Source organism: Aphanomyces astaci (assembly GCF_000520075.1).
Source record: "Aphanomyces astaci strain APO3 unplaced genomic scaffold supercont1.44, whole genome shotgun sequence".
Lineage (NCBI taxonomy): Eukaryota > Oomycota > Saprolegniomycetes > Saprolegniales > Verrucalvaceae > Aphanomyces > Aphanomyces astaci.
The window spans coordinates 180,057-202,449 of NW_009798307.1; the positions used below are offsets into that span (position 1 = coordinate 180,057).

Sequence of the window (22,393 nt, forward strand, 5' to 3'; positions counted from 1 at the left end):
ACGTGTGACTATTAGCAATGTGATTGGTTAATTAAACTCACATATGAAGGAAATCACGAAATACCTTAAACTTATCGACGGCCCTATGACCAACCACCGATTGATGGCATGAAGCGGACGCGAATCAGGATATAGTGTTTATTATTACTGCGAGTAGCTATACGTATACATGGGACTAAACCTCGAACGATTGCTTCAGGCCTCGTGGCCTGGAGCAGTCGTGTGAACTGTACTGCATGCTACCAGACTCCCGCAGCAACCAGCCTACGCCACAAGCCGCCAAAGTTCCACGTATATCGTGCTTCGTGCTGCTTCTGTACGACATCTTCTATAGTCTTGATTTATGTAGTGCCTAGATATAGAATGAACCTTGCTAGGTACTAACGGATGGCTGAATGCGCAAGGGGATCGATTATTTACATACCCGCGGACCCACTGAGCAGTGTGTGTGAGGTGGCAAATTGAAGAATGACGACATTGAAATGTGTGGTTGACCATAAAATATACTTGAAGCACTTCAAGTACTAGTAATATTAATTCAATCAACACGCAGTATTTCTGGAAGATGATACCGGGAAGGGTTGAACAGGAGCACGTGGCCTCGTATTGCCTGACTGATGTACAGTACTTCGAAGTTTACACTCGACAAAACCTCAGATCCGTGTCGACTAGGGTACTTCAAACCCAATCTTGAATGACTGTTACCGATGGCTTCTACGCCGATTTTGCATTTCATTCACGTGACGGAATGGTTAGTATTATATAACAGAGGTTTTGAATTGAACAAATAACGAGGTGTGATTGGCAGTACAAAGTTATCCTAAATTGGTTAAATATCTTACTATGAAACTGGTTTTTTTCGTTAACTTTACAGGTAATTATTATTGCTCAGAGTTATTTGGCATTTATAAAACCCCAGTGAATTAGCAAAAACACCAGGCATTTATTCACCCTTGTAAATGCAAAGCACATTTTGTGCTTTCGAGTGAAATTTCGTGTTGTGGTTTCTCGTTGGAATTTAAATCGATTTGATTGGCTACTTCAGATGAGCTCAAAATTATTAACCAATAAAAATACCTTATAAATGAAATTCAACCAATCAGATCGATTGTGGATCGGTTTGGTCGGCGCGATTCGATTGCACCCCCTCCCCAAATTTGTATCAAATCGACAATACTTGTGCTCTTATTAACTGCACGACTTCGGCGAGCTCGCAGATGAAGAAAACGACGCACCGGCGTACGACACCCCGTCATCGACAAGGTCATCGAAGGTGGTGGCATTGACGCGTTCAGAACCTTCACTAACTTCACTCCAACAGAGTTCGACACGATTTGGGGACTGGTGGAGGCCGCACTCTTTTCTCGCTGGCACGAGGGACGCGGGTGCAAATCGACAACTACCCCCCCGCGACCTATTCATGACGTATTTTATCCTTAAGTACTATCAAACATGCATGCCATGGACTTCGACATGAAAGCTCCTACCTTGGAGAAGATCGTGCTGCACGTCGTCGAAGTTGTCCAACCAATCCTCTGCGAGTCATTCGTCACGATGCCAACCTCCGGGACAAGAACAAGTTGTTCCATCAGAGTATCCCACCGGTGCGACTGTAAACGCTATTACAGTATACAGTTCTATCCGGATTATTTACAGTTTTGACAACCCCACCGGGCGACTGTAAAATACAGGAAACTGTAAAATTTTACCGCGAGACGGCAAATCGGCCAGATTTACAGTGTCCACTGTAAAATACAGTTGAGTCAATAATCAGTTGGTTCAGAAATGGAATCAGCCAAGGCCGTCCGTGGCTCCAACTTCACGACCGACGAAGACTGCCAGCTTGCCCGGTCATGGATCAACATCTCTCAAGATGCGTCCAAGGGTAGTACTCATCACGCATCACAAAACTGTCCATGATTCGTTCGAACAGCGGTCTGGCCATTCGAAAACGACGGCGAAACTTGGCTTCGCCGTAGATTGGATTGGGGCCAAAGTAGTAGGTAAATCCGAGCATGCGCAGCCTCGCTATCTCGTGGTAGGTTTGGCTGGCGGTTGGCAGTAGAGCCTTTAGGGCGCAGAAGACTGATGAAAGCCAAGAATCACCCAAGCTTGATCCATGTCATCATCGTCGTCCTCCCACGCCATCATGCACAAACGTGCGCGCCAGGCGTTCATTTCCGGATAAAAAAATTATTCGGATTTTACAGTTTTACCGCTGGGGTTGACGAAAATCAAAATATAGAAACTGTAAAACGGTATTTTACAGTCTGATTATACAGTCGCACCGGTGGGGATGCCCTCAGTACTCGTATGCAAGGTACGCGACGGATGTCAAGGTTCAGCCAGCGACTCGTCCGATCGGCTGTTTTGGGGAGCAAAAGCACTACTTCAGCGGGAAGCACAAGCTCTACGGTCTCAAGATTGAAGCGTCAGTGTCACCGGAAGGATACATCGTTGATATGAGAATGCATGAACCTGATTCTATCACGGATCTGACGATGATCCGCTCTCGCATCGAAATCCATGTCGCCACCCTAAAACAAAATGCTGCCGATCGTGCGATCAATGACAATAGAGACTTTTAGCAAGTGCGAAATGTGAGTAGTTTACATACTTTGTACTTCGTTCGATTTTATCGATGTCTGTGCCAACCGGTATGACTTCATTGCGCGCAATTCAACGAGAGACACATATTGTGAATTCGGCCCAAATTTGCTGAAACAGCACCATTCAGCCCACTGAATTGAAATATTTCTCAAGTGAATCCAGGACAATTATTGGTCAAAACAAACACATTTTTCGGCAAATAATTTTGGTCTTGGTGTGGGGGAGCATTTTGCATCATGGAGGCTGCAGCCACACGACAACATGCCCATCCGAACACTGTCTACCATTGTCTTTACGGGTACTATCACCTCGGGTAGGGTTGCACCGACGGGGTCTGACTTTCGACGCGATGAGCTGCAGTACGAACGCGCAGCGGATATGGCGACACTCAGTTGTGCACAACTGGATGTGCAGGAGTTTGGCCAATGCCTGGGCTTTCTTGGCGAAATCTACGGAAGGGTGATTGAGATGAAGCAGAGTGACGCCAGGAAGCTGCCTTACTGGGTGACTGCGTCGGCGTGAACTCCCATCGACCATTTGGCGTTTGGAGGCAGAAACCCTTGCACACATCATAATTATAGGTTTTCACAGGAAGTTTCATTCGTGGCGCGATTTCTCCGTCGCGATTCAACGAATCGCGCACGGAAATTTTGAGTAGAACTCACAATAAGGGCGTGTAGAATGTGGATTTGTGTCTCATGTGCGACGTTATGAAACGATAGTCATCGAACGCTTTGGACTGTAGGGACTCGGACTAGCTCAGCGGTCTCAATGCCCGCTGCTTTCGAAGTTTGAGGATCTTGAGTCAAGATTCTCCCTCTGTTTGGCCGTCAAGTATCGTGGCGACCAAACATAGGTTTACGTAGTCAGGACCGAGCTCGCCGCCCGTCGTTCATGCCTTGGCATAGGTTGATCAGGCGGCAATCATCAGCGGCTTGGTGCGCGGCGGCGGGGAGTATACTGTGATGTACTGCCCTGAGCTACAAACTCAGACTAGCGTCCTGCATCACTGTACATACCCGCGCTTGTGCACTATCGTAACCCTACATCGTCTTAACTACCTATGCGTCGGCTGAAGCGAGTCGGACGGAGCATGTTGGTGTGAGTGGAGCAAACCTCAATAGAGCTATTTGATTGGCTCGGAAAGTAGTCATATGTCTGCTGACTTCGAGGCCAAAAGTGTGATGACTTCCTCACTTTTCAGACCTGTTTCCGAGCAAAGTCTGCAAGCTTCGAAGTTCGAATCGAAGTTTAAGTCTGGAAAGTCAAGATTTCGCACTTGCTCAAAGTCTCTAATGGGGAACGATTCCAAACGTACCCGGACCAGTGGGCGCTCATCGTGCTTTCCACCCCAGAAGAAACCCATCAGTGGCACGCTGGACCGCCACGACCTTGATCGCAATACCGCCGTGTCGTCGGACCGCGTGATCGTCGAGGATTTCTTTGGCCGCGTGTGTCTGCTTTGAAAGATCTCCTATGTAAAGTTCGTGTGGGCAACCATGAGGCGGCACTTCTTGAAACCGTTGAGAATTGCAGATGTTTCAGTGTCGGCCCATGCACTTGAGACCCAAGACACAATGGTTTCGCGCGACGGAGGGACCAGTTTGAACAAGGCGCCACGCTGCTTGGACCGCACCAGTTGGCGCAAGTTGGCAAATCCACGTGTAGTTGGGGGGGCACACGTTCCAAAACGACATTTAACTCCTTGGCGTAGGCAGTCACCTCGTCGGTGAAGTTAGCCGAAACGTCATCCCAGATGAGCAAGACCTTCTTGGTGGCACGGTCGGGTCGCTGGCTGAAGTAATACTTGAGGAATAGCATATTGACCCGTTCCACCATGCTGTAGGGTTTCGGTGGATCACAACACCGTTCGAAGCTTGCATTGGTTCAAATGGTGATTCCATCGGCCAAAATCACCTTGCCACACCATTCTGCCTCGCGCAAAAAAAAAATGACACTTCTTCGGGCTCAACTTGAGTCCGAACTGGGCACAGATGGACTGGACTTGGTCCAACAAGTCGAGCAGCTCGTCCGTCGTCTTGGAGGACCCCAGCAAGTCATCGAGCCAGGCCAACAGGCCTCGAAACAGCAGCTCACTAAACATTTGGTGGACAACTGACTGGCAGTATGCGACAGCGTCCGTCTGTCCCATGAGTGCGCGGATCGGGGTGTACACGCCGAAGGGCGTCATGAACGAGAAGTACATCTGGCTGTCCGCATGCAGCGGCAACTGCTGTCGATCGTCATGCGCGAGTCGCCGACTTCCTTCTTCGGCACGATCCTTGGGGCTGCAGCCCATCCCGTCGTTGGGGTCGAGCTCCGGCGGATTCAGCTTCTCCGCCATCAGGCGCTTGACGTTCGCCATGCCGGACAATTCATTCGTCGGCACGGACGAAACGTCCCATTCTTCCTTCTTCTTCATTTCTCCCACAAGGAGCTCTTCAACGCTGAAGCCCAGTAACTCCATGACTGGGCGACTCACGATGAGTTCGGTGGCAGTCGACGCGTCGTCGACCCAGGCCTTCAGACCGCGCAACACACGTCGTGTCCAGCGTCACGCAGTTGAACTTGACGCTGCGCGTCATCGCAACTGGTTTGGCGTCACTGCCATACGGGTACGCCAAATGCGCACGCTATGAGAGACGGTCCCAACTTTGACACCGGCTGCGTCCAACGCATCCATGACGCCGCGCGTGACAACGGTCACGTCCGAACCAGAGTCCAATAGCACATCGTCCACGCGGACGATATTCTCCAAGAGCACGCCGCGCTATGTCTTTTGGCGCTGCGGCTGGTTGACCAGCACCTTGATGCCGTCCTTCCAGGCTTGACTTGCGCTACCAACAACGTTTCAGCTTCGCCAGGCGCGGTCTTCGGGCACTGCGCCACACGGTAACTCATGTCAAGCAGTCCTTCCTGGCAGGGGGCTCGGTATTCTTGGGTGCAATCATTTCGGCCTTTCCGCCGACTCTGCCATTGTTCTTGGCGGCGTCTTCCCGGCCGCTGTCACGTCTGGGCATACGAGGCTTGCCGCTTCATGGAGCTTCTACCGGCTTCGCTGCCGGGGAAGGTTTGGACTCGTCGTCGAGTCCCACGTATAGCTGGTGGCCAGCTGCAAATGTTCGCAGCCAGTTGACGTAACGAAAGACGTCGCTGTTCAACGCCTTGTTCCGCTACAACTGCAGCTGCTTTTGAACCGCTGTCTTCAGCGACTCCGGCTTGATTGATTTCGTCATGACTTCGACGACCATCTTACCTTCTTGATGGAGCACCCACTCCTGATGGTCTTGCTCCAGCGAGCGCATCAGCTCGTCATGCCTACGACCGACGCGGGACTCCGCGTCCAAGATCTTCGTATCGAAGCGAATTGCTCGCTGCAGACGTTGCTTCAAAACGTCCAGATCTTGAGGGTCTTCCTCAAACGCTGACTTGAACTACGCGACCCACTCATCGTTCGTGATGGAATGGTGGTCGCGGTTGAAGTCGAACAGCGCGATCTGGCGCTTCGAGAACGGGTCCAGCAGGCACTCACATGCATCGCGAACGCACGTGATCTATTGCACTGCAGAGCGTTGATCTGTCCCAGATACTTCTGGTACTCTCGCATAAAAGCGCGTCTTTCGGCCTTGGTCGAGCCCGAAAATGTCGGCGGCTGCGGTAGCCCCGGCGCGTTCCAAGCTTGCGGTGCCGTACGGCCGTAGCCGCCATCGCTGCCCATATCCGTATCGTCACGGACGTCAGACGGGTCGTTGTCGGCTGGCAACGGCACTGACGCGCCATCTGCTTCAGTCGTTGGTGGAGCAGTAGCTGACAAACGCTGCGACAGCTGGTGTTCGTCGGGTTGTGGCGGGGGTGTAAAACCCACCACGTGCCACTCGTCGACAGCAGGTGGCTGTCGTCGTCGGGGAGATCTGAACGGGTTCTCAACGGTGCGCCGAGCAGTGCGTCCTCGCGGCTCCTCGATCCGGTCACGCGACTGCGATCGTTCTTCGGCGTTCGTTGGTGTTTCCTCGTCGGAGGAATGTTCTCGTACCATCTCCAGTGAATAGCTCAACAATTAACTAAAGATATCATTGTTTTGTCTCCCGCTTCTACTTGGCTTTCGGCCGCGGGACCTTCGTCAAGGCAGCAAATATACACACTGACATTAGTGAGGTTAAACACTCCACAAGGCGCCTACTGACTACCATTCACTAAAATACTGAGTACCTCCACTAAGGTATCGGAACCTTTGACACGCCACACACACAGAGAGTGTGTGTTTGCAATGGGTCAAACTAAAGCGCGACCCAATTGCTCTGCACGCTGCAGAACACCGCTTCCGCGACCCGTCGCACGACCGAACTCGTTAACATTTACTAGTATAGCATAGGGGGTGCGCTGGGAGTAATACGAGCCTACGATGACGCGAAAGTAGCGTGCTTTCGCATTACCTACTGCTACGTCGAGCTTCATTACAGTATAGAGATTAAGTGTGCTGCCAACATCGTCGTGATGCCACTGGCATAAGAGAGAAAACTAGGTCACCAGTGTCGTCATGAAAATGTTGGAAGTTCCTGTCAATGAACCAATGCCTATCTCGCTACAAATGTAGTGACTCGTATTGCCGCACACATCATAGGAACCATGCGTTGGTGACGTGCCCAGTGGTCCTGGCCTTGGCGATCGATCGCACCAACCCGTCGGTGATTTCCTACTTGGTTGGGGACATGGTCGTCGACTGCGTCGGGAGCTACGCCCACGTGTTTGAGTTGAGAGCGCCGCAGCCGAGATTATAGGTGTCATTTCCCTCGCCAAGGAAGTCGCGATCGAGTCCCCCGTGTCGTTTGTGTTCTTTCCCATGGTCGTGCACGATTTCGACATTGTCGTGTCCTCCATCGGCATCTTGTGCGTGACAGAGCCCGGACCAACCGAGTCGGACCCGATGACCACGCTCCAACGCGGGTACTCGATCACATTCCTTTTGGTGCTGGCAGGGTTCGGCCTGTCCACGCGGTGGCTTCTCTTCTCGTCCGCCGCGCCCGGCGCGTGGTTGCACTTTTTCCTCTGCGTCATCGTGGGCATGGCATCGTGGGCATGGTTACCGCCTACGTTTTTGTCAAGTCGGCGCAGTACTACACCGACTATGCGTACGCGCCGCGCGGGTCGTATTTGGGGATGCCCTGCTCGAACTTGCCGACGATATCGGTGCTGCCATCGCCGGCCTTGGTGTAGATGCCCCGCCCAATTGCCTGAACAGCGCCACGACCGACGAGCCACACCCGACCATGATCATGGGGATTTCTGTGGCACTCATGACTGGCGTGAACGCGGCATGCAGCATAACGTGTATAATGCTCTCGCCCGCCACGAACAATGTCAAGGACGTCGGAAAACGTGCCGCTGCGGAAGCAGCTGAGCAGCGCTCACCTCCACCAAGGTCTGCCTTCAGTGTAAATTGAATGGGAATTATTATAAAGATTGCATGGAGTCCTATCTAAGGGTTATCCGTATAAATCAGTCCTTGACAGTTAACACCTCTAAGGGTCTGGTTGAAGTAAAATCCACCTGATTTTTTTCGACAACTTTTTGGGTGAGAAAAAGTTGGTGCTGGTTGAAGTAATCCGGTAAAATAATAACTGGTCAGTGTAAAACGTGCCCGGATAGTAGCGGTGTTTCATGGCCAATCACTCATAATGACGAAGCTTGGGCAAATAGAAGTGGCTGCCAATGACAGCCCGACATAGAAGAAGCCAAGGGCATCCAAAACGAATTTGGTCAAATGTGCACCTGCTGACGCGCAAGTTGCGGTTGTACCGCCCATCTCCTGGGCAGGCTGCGATGCATGTGACGTAGAACAGTTTTAGTTGTGAAATGATGTTGGCATAGTACTGTAGGGCATAAATACCTTGCCAGTCGTTGTTTCGAATGGCGTAAACATTCATCGTTGGCTCCTTGTTTGACCTGCCGTCGTGTCCGACAACGGCAACCACACAAGCTACTGCTGCAACTGTATTGCGAACGCTACGATATCCCCGGTCTCCATTGTGCTTCGGCAGAAGACTGGTTTGGGGAAACTGACGCTCAAGTTGCTATCCGGTATCCATAATACTAGTATGGGCCAACTTTTCACTTCATTATTAATAACTTGTTGATAATTTATACCTACTCAAATTCAAGTCAAACCACCCACTTTTTCAAAAAGTTGGTACAGTGTATTTGATCAACTTTTTATATAAGTGAGTGCCCACATAGTTTACGAGGAAAAGTGAGTGCTGAAAAAGTGGGTGATTCTTTACTTACTGTTAAACCAGACCCTAAGTAAATGCTTTTATAAGTGGGGGACTTCCGTTTGAACCCATTGTGGTACATAATTTATCCGTACTGTGAGTGAATATTATTGAGCCGATGCTGAAAAACTTCGACCAAATTTGGTCAGCCATTGAAAAATGCATAAGCTTAGCTGTGATTGGATATAGCAAGCCAATCAAAACCTTGTGCAGTATTGTTGCCCAGTTGTGTCGAAGACACTTGACGATGTCCTCCAATGGCAAAGCCATCGCGAGGCAAAGGATGGACAGACCCCGAGGTGCACGTGATGCTTGATACCGTCGAAGTTCACCTGCCTTGGGGGCCAGCGCACTGGGACATCATTCAAGAGACGTACAACACGTCAATTCAAGCGAACGAGGGTGGCCAGAACGCCACGGCGACAGCATCCAGCGAAAGTTCAAGGTTCTTCGAAGTATCCGCAAACCCACTGGCGACTCCATGTGTCCGCCCACTGTATCAAGAGCAAAGCGACTCCAACAAGCAATCGAAGCCGCAATGGGAGTTTGCGACTTGCTATCATGCCAGCAGCCCCCCAATGAGGGCAATGACAACGATGGCGCTTCGGACGGTGATGCTGCTCCCATTGATGCGTTGGTTGATAGCCATGCGGACCGGGTTATAGCCTGCAGACTTGAACGCCTTGGGAAGGTCGCGTGGTGCAGAGCCTGCGATGAGCCAAACTGCGGTCCGCCGTCGCAAGATTGACCGACAACCAAATCAGAAAACGGCAACGCATGGAATCTGGTATGCATGGATGGTGCTACATTGATTGACTTTGTTATAAAAATGGAGGAGCGTGATGCAGCATTCCGAACCCAGCAGCTTGAGATGCAAGAATGGCGCGAGAAGTTCGATCAGTGTATGCTAGCTGTATTTACTACAGTAATTGCTTGATACAGTACATACAATTAGTCTAATACAGTTTCATAACTGTGTTTCGCTACATGAAAGTAGTAAATGCTTCCAGTATTGACTCGCACGATACAAGTACATGCAACCTTGCATTACCGATTTAATTTATGAAATACCAAACCCTAAAATTATACAGCATAAAAATATTTTGCAAGCGCAAGCCACGTAATGTTGGATTGCATGAAAATGGTAAAAGCAACTGTCGATAAACTTGTTCTGCTGCACCCAAGCCCCATTCAGCGGCCTGGTGAATTGATGTTAGTGCAACACTGATTCGGAGTAACCCAGCTCTGCACTCACGTGAAGCATGATCCAAGTTGCCATCTTTCAACGGCGTCCTATCTTGCCGAATAGATTGCCCGACACCACGTCATGACGGGCAAGAGTTGCATTTGGAACCAACAACTTGTCCCAAAGCGGCAACCTTCTGTCAGCGTCGTGCCAGCTGCCGACAAAGTTGTGGCGCCCCCATACGATCGTTCCGTCCGCCCCGAACAGCAGCGTGCCAGTGACAAAGGCAATGCAACCACCCATTGTAGTACGCATTCTGGAGGTCTACTGCTGTTGATGCTTTGATTCCCCTTAGCCCTACCCATAGGGCCAACTCCCGAGGGTATATCTACTACGCATAGCAAAAAAGTCGATGTTCACCAAGTCCATCGGCTACTTGTATACAGTTGTTCTTACGCCTTGGCGCATATCTCGGCTTCCGCCAAGTCTCACACGCCAAGCACAAGTGGTTCCACACGGCTAATGAGAAGTTAAATTAATTATGTAACTATTATTAACAGAAGTTAAATTAGTTATGTAAGTACTAGAAATTAAATTAGTAATGTAACTATCATAAATTCAAAACTACAAGAATTCTCACCACAAACTCGTCAAATCGGGGTGGCGACTCGCATCCGAGGCTTCGAAAAGGTGGTGGTTGTGCAACAAGTTCATGGTAGTTATAGAAGCAAACTTGTCCACACGCATTGACGCTCGAACTGCAAAATCACAATCCTCGTTACAACAAACCCACTTTCCAGTGATTTTGGTACGATACTTTTTCCTTACGCGAAAGCCTTGTTTGCAAGACGAAGTTTCCAAAATCATGAACCTTCACAGTGTTGATCACGCTACCGACGACATACAGACGACGAGGGATTTTAAGGGACACCGAAGTTTTGTCAACACATGATTGCTATTATCCAATCAAATAATTTTAAGACAATACTAATCAATGATTGGCTACAAAAATGATTGGGTTGAAAACATTTTAAATGCCCGGTGGTGGTCTTTTGTCGACACGTGTCATTTCAAAATAGCCAAGGACCATGAAACCGGCGTGACGACTTCGGCGTCCCATTGGCAAATGACAGGTTTCCAGAGTTTGAATAGGGAGGCCATGTCAGCCCAAGACACCCTAATCTAGGTTTTGGGATGGATCTGCAGATGACTGCTAGGCGTGACTTGTTGTAGGTGTTTTAGTCGACTCGGTCTGCAGCTGACTATGCTCCCGTACAGTCTACCTTGCTCAGGCGCTGTTACACAAGCGAATTGTACTCACGCTCACAGTCGCTTCTCCAACAGCGCCTTTCAAGGTCAGGTCAGCGTCTGGCCATGGTACACTGCTCCATCAAAGAGTTCCACTACGAAGTGTAGAGGTTTTGGGATTGTATATGATTTTGTATGTAGATGTGTGTAAAAATGTAAAAAGGTACAACCAGGTGGGGATTCGAACCCGAATCTCACGGTTTGCAATCTGACACTCTAACCACGTCAGCTCCCTCCCCTACCCACCCTTACCGCCCCAACAGCTCGGCACCCCTTCTACGGCCTGGCTAAGGACGTTCCCACCCCTTTCGAGCTCTGGCCACGGCGTATGGTGTTAGCGTTGTCCTATCATGCCCCAGCTACCGAGACACCCCACCCCATGTCCAGCACTGCCCGAGCCACCGCTGCCGCCCTCCACAACTATGCCAGGCGTGTACGACAGACCTGTCGGTTGCCTCCACCAGTGCATGGCGATGCGTGGCTACGCCTCCTATTCCACATGCTGCCTGTCAACTGCCGCTTTGCCTACCTCCAAGTTGAGCGTTCCAATGTCATCTGCTGTGCTTACGGCTGTGGTGGAGTGGAAACCCAACACCATGCCTTTCACGCATGTCCCCTAATCCACCGAGTATGGGCGTTTCACAGCGATGCCTGGAGGTGCTACGGGGTCACCTTTTCGTGGTCGACTATCTCGGACCTTGACCTTTTTACGGTCAATGCGCGCGGCCACCATCACCAAGATGCCCTCAAGACTCTATGGATCCTTTTCATAGCCTCAACCCTCCACCTCATATGGTCCGAGCACAACAAGGTTCAGTATGAAACGGCGACTCCGCTGCATCCCCCAGCGTGGATCAGCTGTCGTTCCTTGGCTGGAAGATGTCTGTACGCCGATGGCTCCGCCTACAACACCCCGACTGCGCTCTCCGTTCCTCTGTCCTCGAAGTCCTTCAAACCCTCCGCGTCCAAGAGCCTTAACGACCGCTGTGGACCAAGTACCCCTACACGCTGCTCCTTGCGCCGACCTCTGCGACCGATCAGCGCCATTAGCGTGGACCTGTGTGTTATGGGAGGTAAAGCACATGCCAAGTCCAACTACAAGAGCGTTTCACGACCGCATGGTGCCCATCATCATCACTGCGTTGTTCCACGAACATTCCGATACCCATCATTCCCGCGGCCATCACACAGTGGACCGCAACACCTGGTTCTCCCAATCACGGTATTTCTTGCTACCTCTGCGTATTTATTTCTAAACCTCGGAAAACCAGTGCCGCCCTACGCACATGCATGTGCATAGGCATTAGGTATTGGATGAGCCCATTGGGCAATAATAGTATTAGGATAACACCTAAAATAGTCCTATTTGACACTGACACTCTAACCACTGCGCCATAGCGCCGGTAGACAAAAAATATCTTGAACCATCGAACCAATTATTATAAAATACGTGTTTGTTCAAAATATGAAAATGCAGCTGCGGCTGTGTGGTTGGCTACATTTATTCTCGAATTTCGAATGTCTTAAGCCAATCACATTACGATTTCATGCTAAATTCGAAGTCCCAAGTGTCCCTTAAAATCCCTCGTCGTCTGTAGTCGTCGGCGGTCGCAGTGTCCTCCGTGAAATGCATCTCCATGGCAAGGAGCAAATACTCATGCGAAAAATTCGATGTCATGAGAAGATAAAAAACGAAGTATTCATCAACAACGAAACCGGTTAAGCTCAAGTCAAGTATGGATAAATTCTGTGGCTGTAGATCCCCGTGGTGTGAAATTCAACTCTACTGATCTGTGTAACAACTGTGCAAGAATTCACGTATCCGGATGTTTATCCGGCGTTATTCCAGCAGGGCGTCACCCCCTACTGCCAGTGAATTCCTCGAGCTGCGATGGGACTTCTGATAATGTGTGAATAATTCCCTCATTAAATCAGTTCCACTGTTGTTTTGTCCCGAAACACTGTTTCAATTAGGGAATTATCATATCCGGATACACCTATTCGCGTAACCTGGGACAAATGATAATCCAAACTCAATTAACTGGGACTCCGTCTGTAACCGTGCCCATCATCCGGTTCTCAACCGGATAACTAGTCGACATCTCTTCAGTCCAGGTGTCCTATTGCGATACTAAAATTTCGTATTGATTTAAGTATTCTACGTTCGAAGTAGTTTGTCCCAATACAAATTTGAAGTGCTATTTCGTCCGTCGTTATCTGTACTCCCCACACCGCAATAGAAATTGGTGGTGTTACGGAGTTCCTTGACGTCGTTCTCGGTGATTTATGCCGTGAGAGACCGGGTCTCACCACAGGACATATGCCACCGAGAACGACGACTGGTAGCTAATCGTGTAAATGAAAACTGAATTTCTACTTGTTAGTCCACTATGGATCTTCTACTATACTTTTGTTCTAAACATCTTGGACGAATGGTCGAATAATCGGACCTCGCGAAATGGCACAAGTTGCCGAAGAAGTCAACCGCAATGAACACAACATGTCCCTTCGGAAAAGTGAAGCCCTGTGGTTGCTAGAAGCTCTGCGATTTCATCAGTGACCCCAGTACTTCCAGCAAACACCGCGCTTCACTGGCATCGGTGGTGGCCTTGTTGGTGTGTGCGTGAGTGCAGTTGAAGCTGCTCTGACGCATACACCAACAAGGCCACCACGCGGAACTCCCACCGTTGCTAGCTACGATTCTTGGTTTTGTCAATGGTCTTTTTGTGGGTCTTGTCGTGTTGGTGGTCTTTCGGTTCGTCGTGTGTACTGGTACTGTGGCCACCCTAGTGGGCTTGCGGAGGGATATTGTGTCTGCCGGTCCTGAACTGGCAGTGACTCCTTTAGAACTCGATGCACCGGGTTCAAAGGTAAAAGAAGACTGACAATGTTAAAGGTCTTCGTTCTACTGATTCACAACGCACATTTGCATCCCCTATCGATCTCACTTCGGTCGTGTTGACAGATCCTGGACCAATGGGCATGGAGTGCGCCAACAAGGATACTACCTGTCTCTTGCTAAGATACTCCACACCCAACAACTCCCCCATGGTCTACACGACGTCTGGGTGCGAGATAGCGAGCACCATCTTGAGCTTGGCGACGTTGCCGTTCCCGCGGCTCGCTTTGCGTAGATAGGCGGCAACAATGACTGACACGTCCGTGGCCATGTCTGCCGGCGGCTCCCACGAGGCCTCGAGGATGTCTATCCCGAGCCACTTGACGCGGAGCATCCACGAGTGGATCGTCCGGTCGAAGCGGCAGTAGAGGAAGCACTCAACATGGTGGCCGCCCTCGACGTATGCGACGTGATCTGTCAACGCCTGCGTTACAAGCAAGTCGCGGGCGGCAAAGAACTTGAGATACGAGGCATGGTGCGAAGTGATGGCGCCATTGCGCAGGTCCTCGACGCGGTACACCCAGTCGCGTACGATTGTCACAATCCGACGCGGCCCGAGCCGTTGCACTTGAAGTTTCTTGGCGAATGACTCTGAAACTTGGCCGATTAGAACGTAATCTCCGAGGTTAAAGAAGAATTGTTTTACGTTCGGCTTCTTGTTGCGTCTCGCACGCTCGTTGTCCCGGAGCGTGGCACTGGTCTTGGCGGCCTCCCGGTGGAGCTGGTCCCGGGCTGCAGCGAGCTTGATAACGTTGTCCTCACGCAGGCGGGCCAGGGAAGCTTCCGGGACTTCCTGCACCTCGTCCGCGACGCGGTAGGCCGAAAGCGCATGCCCGGGCGGGAGCATGGTCATGGCCGTGATCGGCGCCTTGCCGGTGACAAGCTTCGCACTCGGAGTGTGGTTCAACGAGTGTTGCACCAGTGGCACGAACGAGCGCCACTCCTTGGCGGCGACGTGCAGCTCGGCGAGCACCGTCTTCATGGTCTTGAGGACGGAGCGCATGAGTACCTCGACGGTGCCATTAGCCCACGGGCAGTGGGCTGGCGAGAAGTGATGTACGCTGCCGTACTGGCGGCGCACCTCTTCCATGACTTGGTTCTTATAATGGGGTCCCTGATCTGATGCCCAGTTGGGTGCGACGCCAAAGTTCGCGAACCACTGTTGAAGTGCATCGATGGCGTCGACCGCTCGGCACCCGTCGTGGACCGTGAGCTGGCAAAAACGACTCGCGTCGTCGACGATGACGTGGATGTAACAGTCCGGCATAGACAGGAAGTCGCAGTGGATGAGCTCGTTCGGGACTGTCGCGTGCAGCGTCTCACCGAGAGGACGCGGCACCGTGCCGTTGCCTACGCACACGCAATTGAGGCACTGGCGCACGAAGAGCGCGAAGTCCTCGGTGACGTTGCGCCACGAGAAGGTGCCCGTCAGCGCCTCCCGAGTCGCAGCCTGGCCACGGTGGCCCATCGCACCGGCGTGGGCGATAACGAGAAGGGTGAGCTGCGTGTCCAAGGCGGAGGCTGGGATCCAGATGCACCCGTTGATGCGCCCGATGCCGTCGGGGTTGTCGAAGACCAAGCTAGCCTTGATCCTGGTGAACTCAGTCTTCGCTTTGCGCTGGACGATGGTGAGTGACTCGAGCGTCGGCCACTCGAAGTCGGCGCCGAGCGGCGACGGCGTCACTGGTGGCACCGTCACCAGACGTCGCACCTGGAGTGCCCGACTGGAGTTCAACTCCAGAGGACTGGCATTGTTGCTGATGGTGATGTCATCGGAAGCTACCCATGCAACGGCGTCCACCGTGGCTGCCCGGTTACCCCAGTGTGAGAGCATGTCGCCCCAGGCGTTCTCGTCACCGGACACATGGCGGATGTCATAGCGGAAGCAGGTGAGGGCCACGGCCCAGCGCGCCAACTTGTCCGCTAGGTAGCGCGGTTGTGCCGGCGACGGTTCGACACCAAAGATGAACGCCAGGTTGCGGTGGTCCGTCAAGATAATGAAGCCGCGCGCTCGATGACGAAGGTAATCGAGGCGCTTGACAGCGTAGATGATCGCGTACGCCTCCTCAGTGACGCTCCACCGCAGCTGCGTCTTGTCGAACGCACCACTGACAAAGGCCAAAGGACGATGGTCTTGCTCGCCGACGGGCAACTGCGGCTGGCCGGTGCGCACCTGCGTGAGCACGGCGCCGTGGAACTCGTGGCTCGCGTCCGTGCACAGGTAGAAGTCGAAGTCCTCGTTGGGATGAGAGAGGGTCACGAGCTGCATGAGCGCCTGCTTGCACTGGACGAAGCACTGGGCGTGCGCTGGCGCCCAGCCGTGGTCCGCGAGCGCCACTGAAGCCAGACACGTCTTCTTGCGCGTGCCCGCGGCCGAGCACACGACCTCGAGAAGTGCCTGCAGCGGCGCCATCAAAGGGTTATACTGCGGGATGGACTGGCGCATCCAGTTCAATGCACAGATAAATTGTTGTAGTTGGTCCGCCGTCGTCGGCGTCGAGAGGCCCGTGAGACCCGCGATACGGTCGGGGTCATGGCTGATTCCGGCGGCGCTGACCCGGCAACCGCACCACACAACCTCTGTGGCATAGAAGGTACACTTCCCTGGGTGCAATTTCAATCCGTACTGGGCGCACCGGGCGAGGAGGAACTTGAGGAGGTTGATGAGGCTGCCCTCGTCGGTGGCGCTGCCGAGGACGTCATCGACCCAGCCTTCGAGCCCGTGTCCGTACTTCTCGCCGTACACTTCCTGCGCAACGCGTTGACAGTAGGCGATGACATCAGTCTGTCCCATCTGCACGCGCGTCGGCGTGACGACGCAGTTGACGCCGAGCACCGAGAACCACTGCTGACAGTCTGGGTGCAACCCAAGCTGCCAGAAACCCCTGAACCAATCACCAACGAAGAACACCATCTTTCCCAACAGCCGGGACATGACAACGATGGGCATCGGCCACACCAACGGAACCGTGACTGCATTCACGCCACGTGTATCCACTGTGAGGCGTAGCTAGCCGTTCATTTTGGGCACGACGCGCGGCGCCGAGGCCCAGTGCGAGTCCGGGTTGACGACGGCCAAGCTTTGGTCGAGCCACGGTGTTCGCCAAAAACACAGTGTAGAAAGGGTTGTAGCGCCGCGCATCGAACGGATACAGCACCCTGTTGTAGGACGACCTTGAGCGCCTCAATCTCGACCGGTGTCTCTTGCGAGGCGCGACGCGAAAGACGTCGATAGCTGCCATGACGAGGCTGTGGACCTCGCGTGTCTCGCCCTCGGAGAGGCCATTCGCCTGCGCAGCACGCACGGCGTAGAGCAAGAGCTCTTTGACAACGGCATCGTGGTCGGCATCTGGTGCATAGGCAGCGGCGTTGTCGTCTTCGTCGTCTACCACAGGGTCCGGTTCGTCCACGGTGCCGCGGTGCCAGGTCTTGGAAACCCGTTGGAGCGCCGTCGGCGCTGAGTCATCGGTGGCAACTATGTCCGCCAAGTCCCAGACATCGCGCTTCTCACGTGCGGTTTTGAGAAAACCCTCCAGACCCCAACGTCTCCATCACCTTGCGACCAAGCGTGATGTTGGCACCGTTGTCGGTCTCGTCGATCCACGCTAAGACATGCAAGAGCGTGATAGGACCATCGGCCATGCCCAAGACAATCTTGTTGACGAGCATATAGCGCGTGAGAAGCATGGGCACCTGCCTAAAGCCCTTCATGGGCTGGGGCATCGACGCCGTGAGCATCTCTCCGCCGCCGCTGCGCTTCGAGAGACGCGTCGCGAGGCCGCGCGAGATGATTGCGGCGCAGTTCGACCTGGAGTCGAGTAAGACTAGCACCATGGCTGTGATGTCCTCGTCGTTCACACGCCCTGGCAAGGTGCCGTGGGGAAGGCCAGGTTCTTTAAGCCGCTTTGACCAAGCAGGCTTCTTGCGCGTCTCGTCGCGCTTCGTCTTGGCGATCGCTAGCTTCGTGGACTCGGACGCGGTCGGACAGTCGCTCAGGTAATGCGGGCCTTTACAAGTCCAGCACGACACACTGGTGTTGTTGGGGCTCGAGGTCTGCTACCGCAACCACCGCCGCCACCACCTCCACCAGCGGGGCGGGCCCTGGCTTCAAACGTCAGTCGTTTCACCACCGCTGCTGTCAGTGTGGCCTTGTCTTGAAGTCGTTTGACCTCGGCGGACTGTTTCGGCACGTTTCTTGTTGCTGATACCCTTGGCGCGGAGTGCGTCCGCCTCGGCCGCCATAGCGGGAGCACGTTGCTTAGTACATCGCGCACATGGCTCCAGAACTTGGAGATGTTGAACTTGATCTCCTTGTCATCGAAGTCGTAGCTGTTGCGCACCAGCGCCTTCGCGCCGTCGGGCTAGATGCCATGCATGAGCGCCTGGATGACGGCATTGGGATGGAAGAAGTCGATGTCCTCGGCTGCCTCATCCGTGAGGATGCCCATGTACCTCGCCTGCCAGTCCGTCATGGTGGTCGCTCGTGCGAAGGAGGGTGTTGTCCATCGACAGCTGTTTGAGGCGGGCGACGACGACAGCCTTGCTCGACGTTGGTATGAGCATCGACGCCTCGAACATCGCCTCCCACTCCGTCTCGCGGATGTCCTCGATGGGACGATCGAATTGGAACCGCGCGTGGTGGCGAGAGCCTCCGTCGTCATGCAGGAGCTCATTGATACCGTCCCGATGCGCACACCGCTGCTCACGCTAATAGCGTCTTGGCGGTGGGCGTACACGGTGAAACGTTTGGCGAACTTCTGTTGGTCGCGCTCCTTGAAGCTGTCGTTGCCATAGACAGGTACTGTAGCTTCGTGGGCGTGTACCTGCTGATGAGCGGCGCCGCCGTTAACTGTGGTAACGGGCTAGTCTGGGTTGGATGTCGCACTGGAGCCAACATCGGATGGCTGCCCATCGTGTAGAATGTCGACCCGTCTTCGAAACTCCCTGGCGGGAGCTCCGAGCTGGTGCGATGCCACGCCGAGTCAAAGTACGGAGGCAGGCTGCTACTTCGAGCACCTGGAGGGGCCTCACCCCCTCCCGAAGTTATCGGCGACCCAGGCAACTGAGTATTCTCGGCCATTCCCTCGGTCGGGATGTTGACCCCGGCTGCGCGCAGCTGCGCGTTCTACCGGGCACGCTCCTCTTGCCGCTTGGCTGCAAGACGCTGGTCCATTGTAGTCTGCGCCTCTTGCTGCTGCTGGACCTGCCGCTGCTACATCTGTTGACAGTTGAGGTTGGCATTGTTGAAGGCACGCTGCTGCTCCAGGTCGAGGTGCGCCTTGTACCCGACGCCTAGCGCTCCAAGTTCGCCTTGAACTGCGCGGTGTGCGCCGTCGCATCTTGTTCGACCGCGTACTTGTACTGCGCCGCTGCTTGGTGCATCTGGCGCTGCTCCCACTCAAAGTGGGCTTGTCGCTTGGTCTGCCTCGATGCCAATTGCATCTCGTGCTGTTGTAGGGCATGCTCGTGCGCGTGTACATGGGCGGTCTACGTTTGGCCCTGCGACTGCACAGGCGCCGCGTCAACGTGATGATGGAACGACGTATGTTGTGACGGTGCGACACGTTGTCCACCGTGAATTATACCCATCAACGACTGTCGGCCGTGGTAGGCTGGCACTTGGCCCGGTTGTCGGGTCGTTGTCGTTGCCACTCCATGGTAGTTGGGCGCGACGATGGACATAACCATCGACGAGCCACTACCCACCCGCGACGACAGTTGCGCTAGTGGGCGGTAGGACTGCGCTGGGAGACCACCGTAGGCCCCGCCTGGTGGGTATCCTTGTTGTTGCCCGGACGTCTCCGGGATCCGTGGTATTGCCTGCACACGTGGGAGGCTCGCCGTCGGTTCCGTTGCAGCTTCTGGCTGCAGGGTCGCCGCCGCCGCCGACGCGCTGTAGAAGCGAGGGTGCGGTCAGACAACGAACCTTGTTGTGGGTCGTATGTCGTCGGGGGTGCCAAGGCACGCGGGGTGGCGGGCTCGCAGTCCATGGTGCTTGCAAGCTTGAGTTCCTTTAGTCAAACGAAACTAATAATTTTATTGTTGTGTCTGCCGGTCCTGAACTGACAGTGACTCCTTTAGAACTCGATGCACCGGGTTCAAAGGTAAAAGAAGACTGACAATGTTAAAGGTCTTAGTTCTACTGATTCACAACGCACATTTGCATCCCCTATCGATCTCAATTCGTCGTGTTGACATATCCTCGACCAATGGACATGGAATGCGCCAACAAGGATACTACCTGTCTCTTGCTAAGATACTCCACACCCAACAGGGGACTTGCCGGTGGTAGATTGCGGTGGGTCATGTCGTGGGTGTTCCCACAAGACCCACTACAAGCACTACTAAAAAATGAAATAGATCCCGCCAAACGTATCAATCGTGATTGCGGCGGGATACTGGTTTGGGGTGTCATGTAGGGTACCCTGTTACAATGCAATACATTGAAGCTTTCCCTGGCGACTGCAGCGGTCCGGTATGAGTCACTTTTGGCGGTCCATGGCGTCAATTCAGTTCGTTGGAGTCGTCTCAGTCGTGTGTGTCCTTCAGTGGTAAACATAGTCTCACCGCAGGGCGTCTGCCACTGCAGCCACAGAACGCGAAAACGCCGGCGGAGATTCCACTAAACGCCGAACGTCACACCCACCACCGACGACCACAACATGAACAGATTCTAGGCTGTCGATGTGAATGCTGCTTGGGTGGCATCGTTCTTGATGGCGTACGCTTTGTGTTGAGACCCCGTTAACAGAAGGATACACGCAACCGAGACGACTTGCGGATCGGCAGAAGAAACTCACATTGTCGATGGTGTTTGCAGCGTTCGTTGGAGTCGTGTCGGTTGTGTTTGCAGCGTTCGTTGGAGTCATGTCGGTTGTGTTTGCCCTGCGGTGATTCCCACCGAAGAGCACCCACCACCAACACTACTCCAACGATCGCTGCAAACACCGTCAACCCGGTATAATGGCATGCGCCGTACTGTGTTCTCTGGCGTTTGAGGGGAGGCGAGTATCTTTGGGCTGTCTCTGGTGTCTGCGGCGAGAAATGGTATTACGTCATACTGTGGCGTCGCCCTCCGTGACGAATGTTGCGTGGTAAGTCACCATCGGCTGAGCTTTTGATGTTTGTAGCGTCTGTATTAAGTTGTACTGTATTCGTCGTCCATTCCTTGCCATTTTCGAATGTGCAGGTTCCTTTTTAGTCGATGCTGCAGGTACCAACAGAGGTCTCGGGGTTTCGGGGTTTCATGGGTTCATGACGTGGCGGTCGAAGGCATCTGGCTTGCAGCGTCGTTTCGTGGGACACGGCCTGAGACTGTTTGCATGTGAGATGTAGCAGTCGATAGCGAATGTATACCGTGTCCTGGAGCGATTCATGACGTCTACCGCGGATGGTACCGTCGATAACGATAATGTCTTGTTTGGTTGTGGTACTTTGTGTGGTTGATACGGATCAGGAGGTTCAGAGGGGACACGTTTACTTTGGCGGTGGACAAAGTGTGCCCTGTATCGACTGCGCTGCATGCACGTATCGAGGCCGTGCATGCACCGGCGTTCGATCCTGGCGCAGGTGGTAGTGCGCTCGGGGTTTCGGGATTCAGCCAAAGCAAAACCTTTAATATTACATGTAGGTGGCATCCGACATCGAACCGACACATTTTGACCAGGGGATTGGACGACCGACAATGGGAGGCGCAATGATTGGATTGAAAAATATTACACAATTGGATTGGTCGATGGTAATGTCGTTCATGCACATATCATAAACATAGCGCAATTACACGATCCTAGTGGTAATAATAGCAAAGCGGATTTTTTACCGGGAATCAGGTGCCCAGAGTGCAGAAAGAGGCTGGAGGTTAAGCTCAGTGAGCGCAACCACCACTGGTTACACAGTCTTTTGTCCGGGACTCAACTCGTCGGACATCCCTTTCAGCGGGTCCCTACCAATTGGCCCTTTCCGAACGACGCGCCGTGGAAGGGCCGGATGGATCGAGTAACCACCGGGATGCCGTCACCCCCCAATGTCGAACCAACATGGCCCAGGGCGTCCCCCTTACATGTCGGCGCAGTCATGGGCTGAGAGGCCGGAGTTCGCGCTCCCTGGCTCGCGGCGGAGGGT

General features: G+C 53.2%; 5 protein-coding genes across 5 annotated transcripts; 3 read left to right on the forward strand and 2 right to left on the reverse strand.

The window, feature by feature from the left end:
- Positions 1-1,785: 1,785 nt before the first annotated feature.
- On the forward strand, positions 1,786-3,132 carry H257_12950 (hypothetical protein; the record flags this gene model as incomplete). Its single annotated transcript, XM_009840353.1, has 4 exons — positions 1,786-1,885; positions 1,980-2,038; positions 2,307-2,431; positions 2,928-3,132. The coding sequence occupies 4 exons, from the start codon at positions 1,786-1,788 to the stop codon at positions 3,130-3,132; spliced, it is 489 nt and encodes a 162-aa protein (XP_009838655.1).
- A 3,880-nt stretch (positions 3,133-7,012) lies between these two features.
- Positions 7,013-8,051, forward strand: H257_12951 (hypothetical protein; the record flags this gene model as incomplete). Its single annotated transcript, XM_009840354.1, has 4 exons — positions 7,013-7,023; positions 7,232-7,352; positions 7,409-7,739; positions 7,825-8,051. 4 exons carry the CDS (start codon positions 7,013-7,015, stop codon positions 8,049-8,051), a joined length of 690 nt encoding a protein of 229 aa, XP_009838656.1.
- Positions 8,052-9,136: 1,085 nt separating this feature from the next.
- Positions 9,137-12,351, forward strand: H257_12952 (hypothetical protein; the record flags this gene model as incomplete). The annotated part of the gene is made up of 5 exons (XM_009840355.1): positions 9,137-9,490; positions 9,545-9,607; positions 10,189-10,369; positions 11,712-12,184; positions 12,232-12,351. 5 exons carry the CDS (start codon positions 9,137-9,139, stop codon positions 12,349-12,351), a joined length of 1,191 nt encoding a protein of 396 aa, XP_009838657.1.
- A 7,213-nt stretch (positions 12,352-19,564) lies between these two features.
- Positions 19,565-20,262, reverse strand: H257_12953 (hypothetical protein; the record flags this gene model as incomplete). Its single annotated transcript, XM_009840356.1, has 3 exons — positions 19,565-19,759; positions 19,866-19,970; positions 20,026-20,262. 3 exons carry the CDS (start codon positions 20,260-20,262, stop codon positions 19,565-19,567), a joined length of 537 nt encoding a protein of 178 aa, XP_009838658.1.
- Positions 20,263-21,469: 1,207 nt separating this feature from the next.
- On the reverse strand, positions 21,470-22,347 carry H257_12954 (hypothetical protein; the record flags this gene model as incomplete). The annotated part of the gene is made up of 3 exons (XM_009840357.1): positions 21,470-21,653; positions 21,706-21,884; positions 22,219-22,347. 3 exons carry the CDS (start codon positions 22,345-22,347, stop codon positions 21,470-21,472), a joined length of 492 nt encoding a protein of 163 aa, XP_009838659.1.
- Positions 22,348-22,393: the final 46 nt, after the last annotated feature.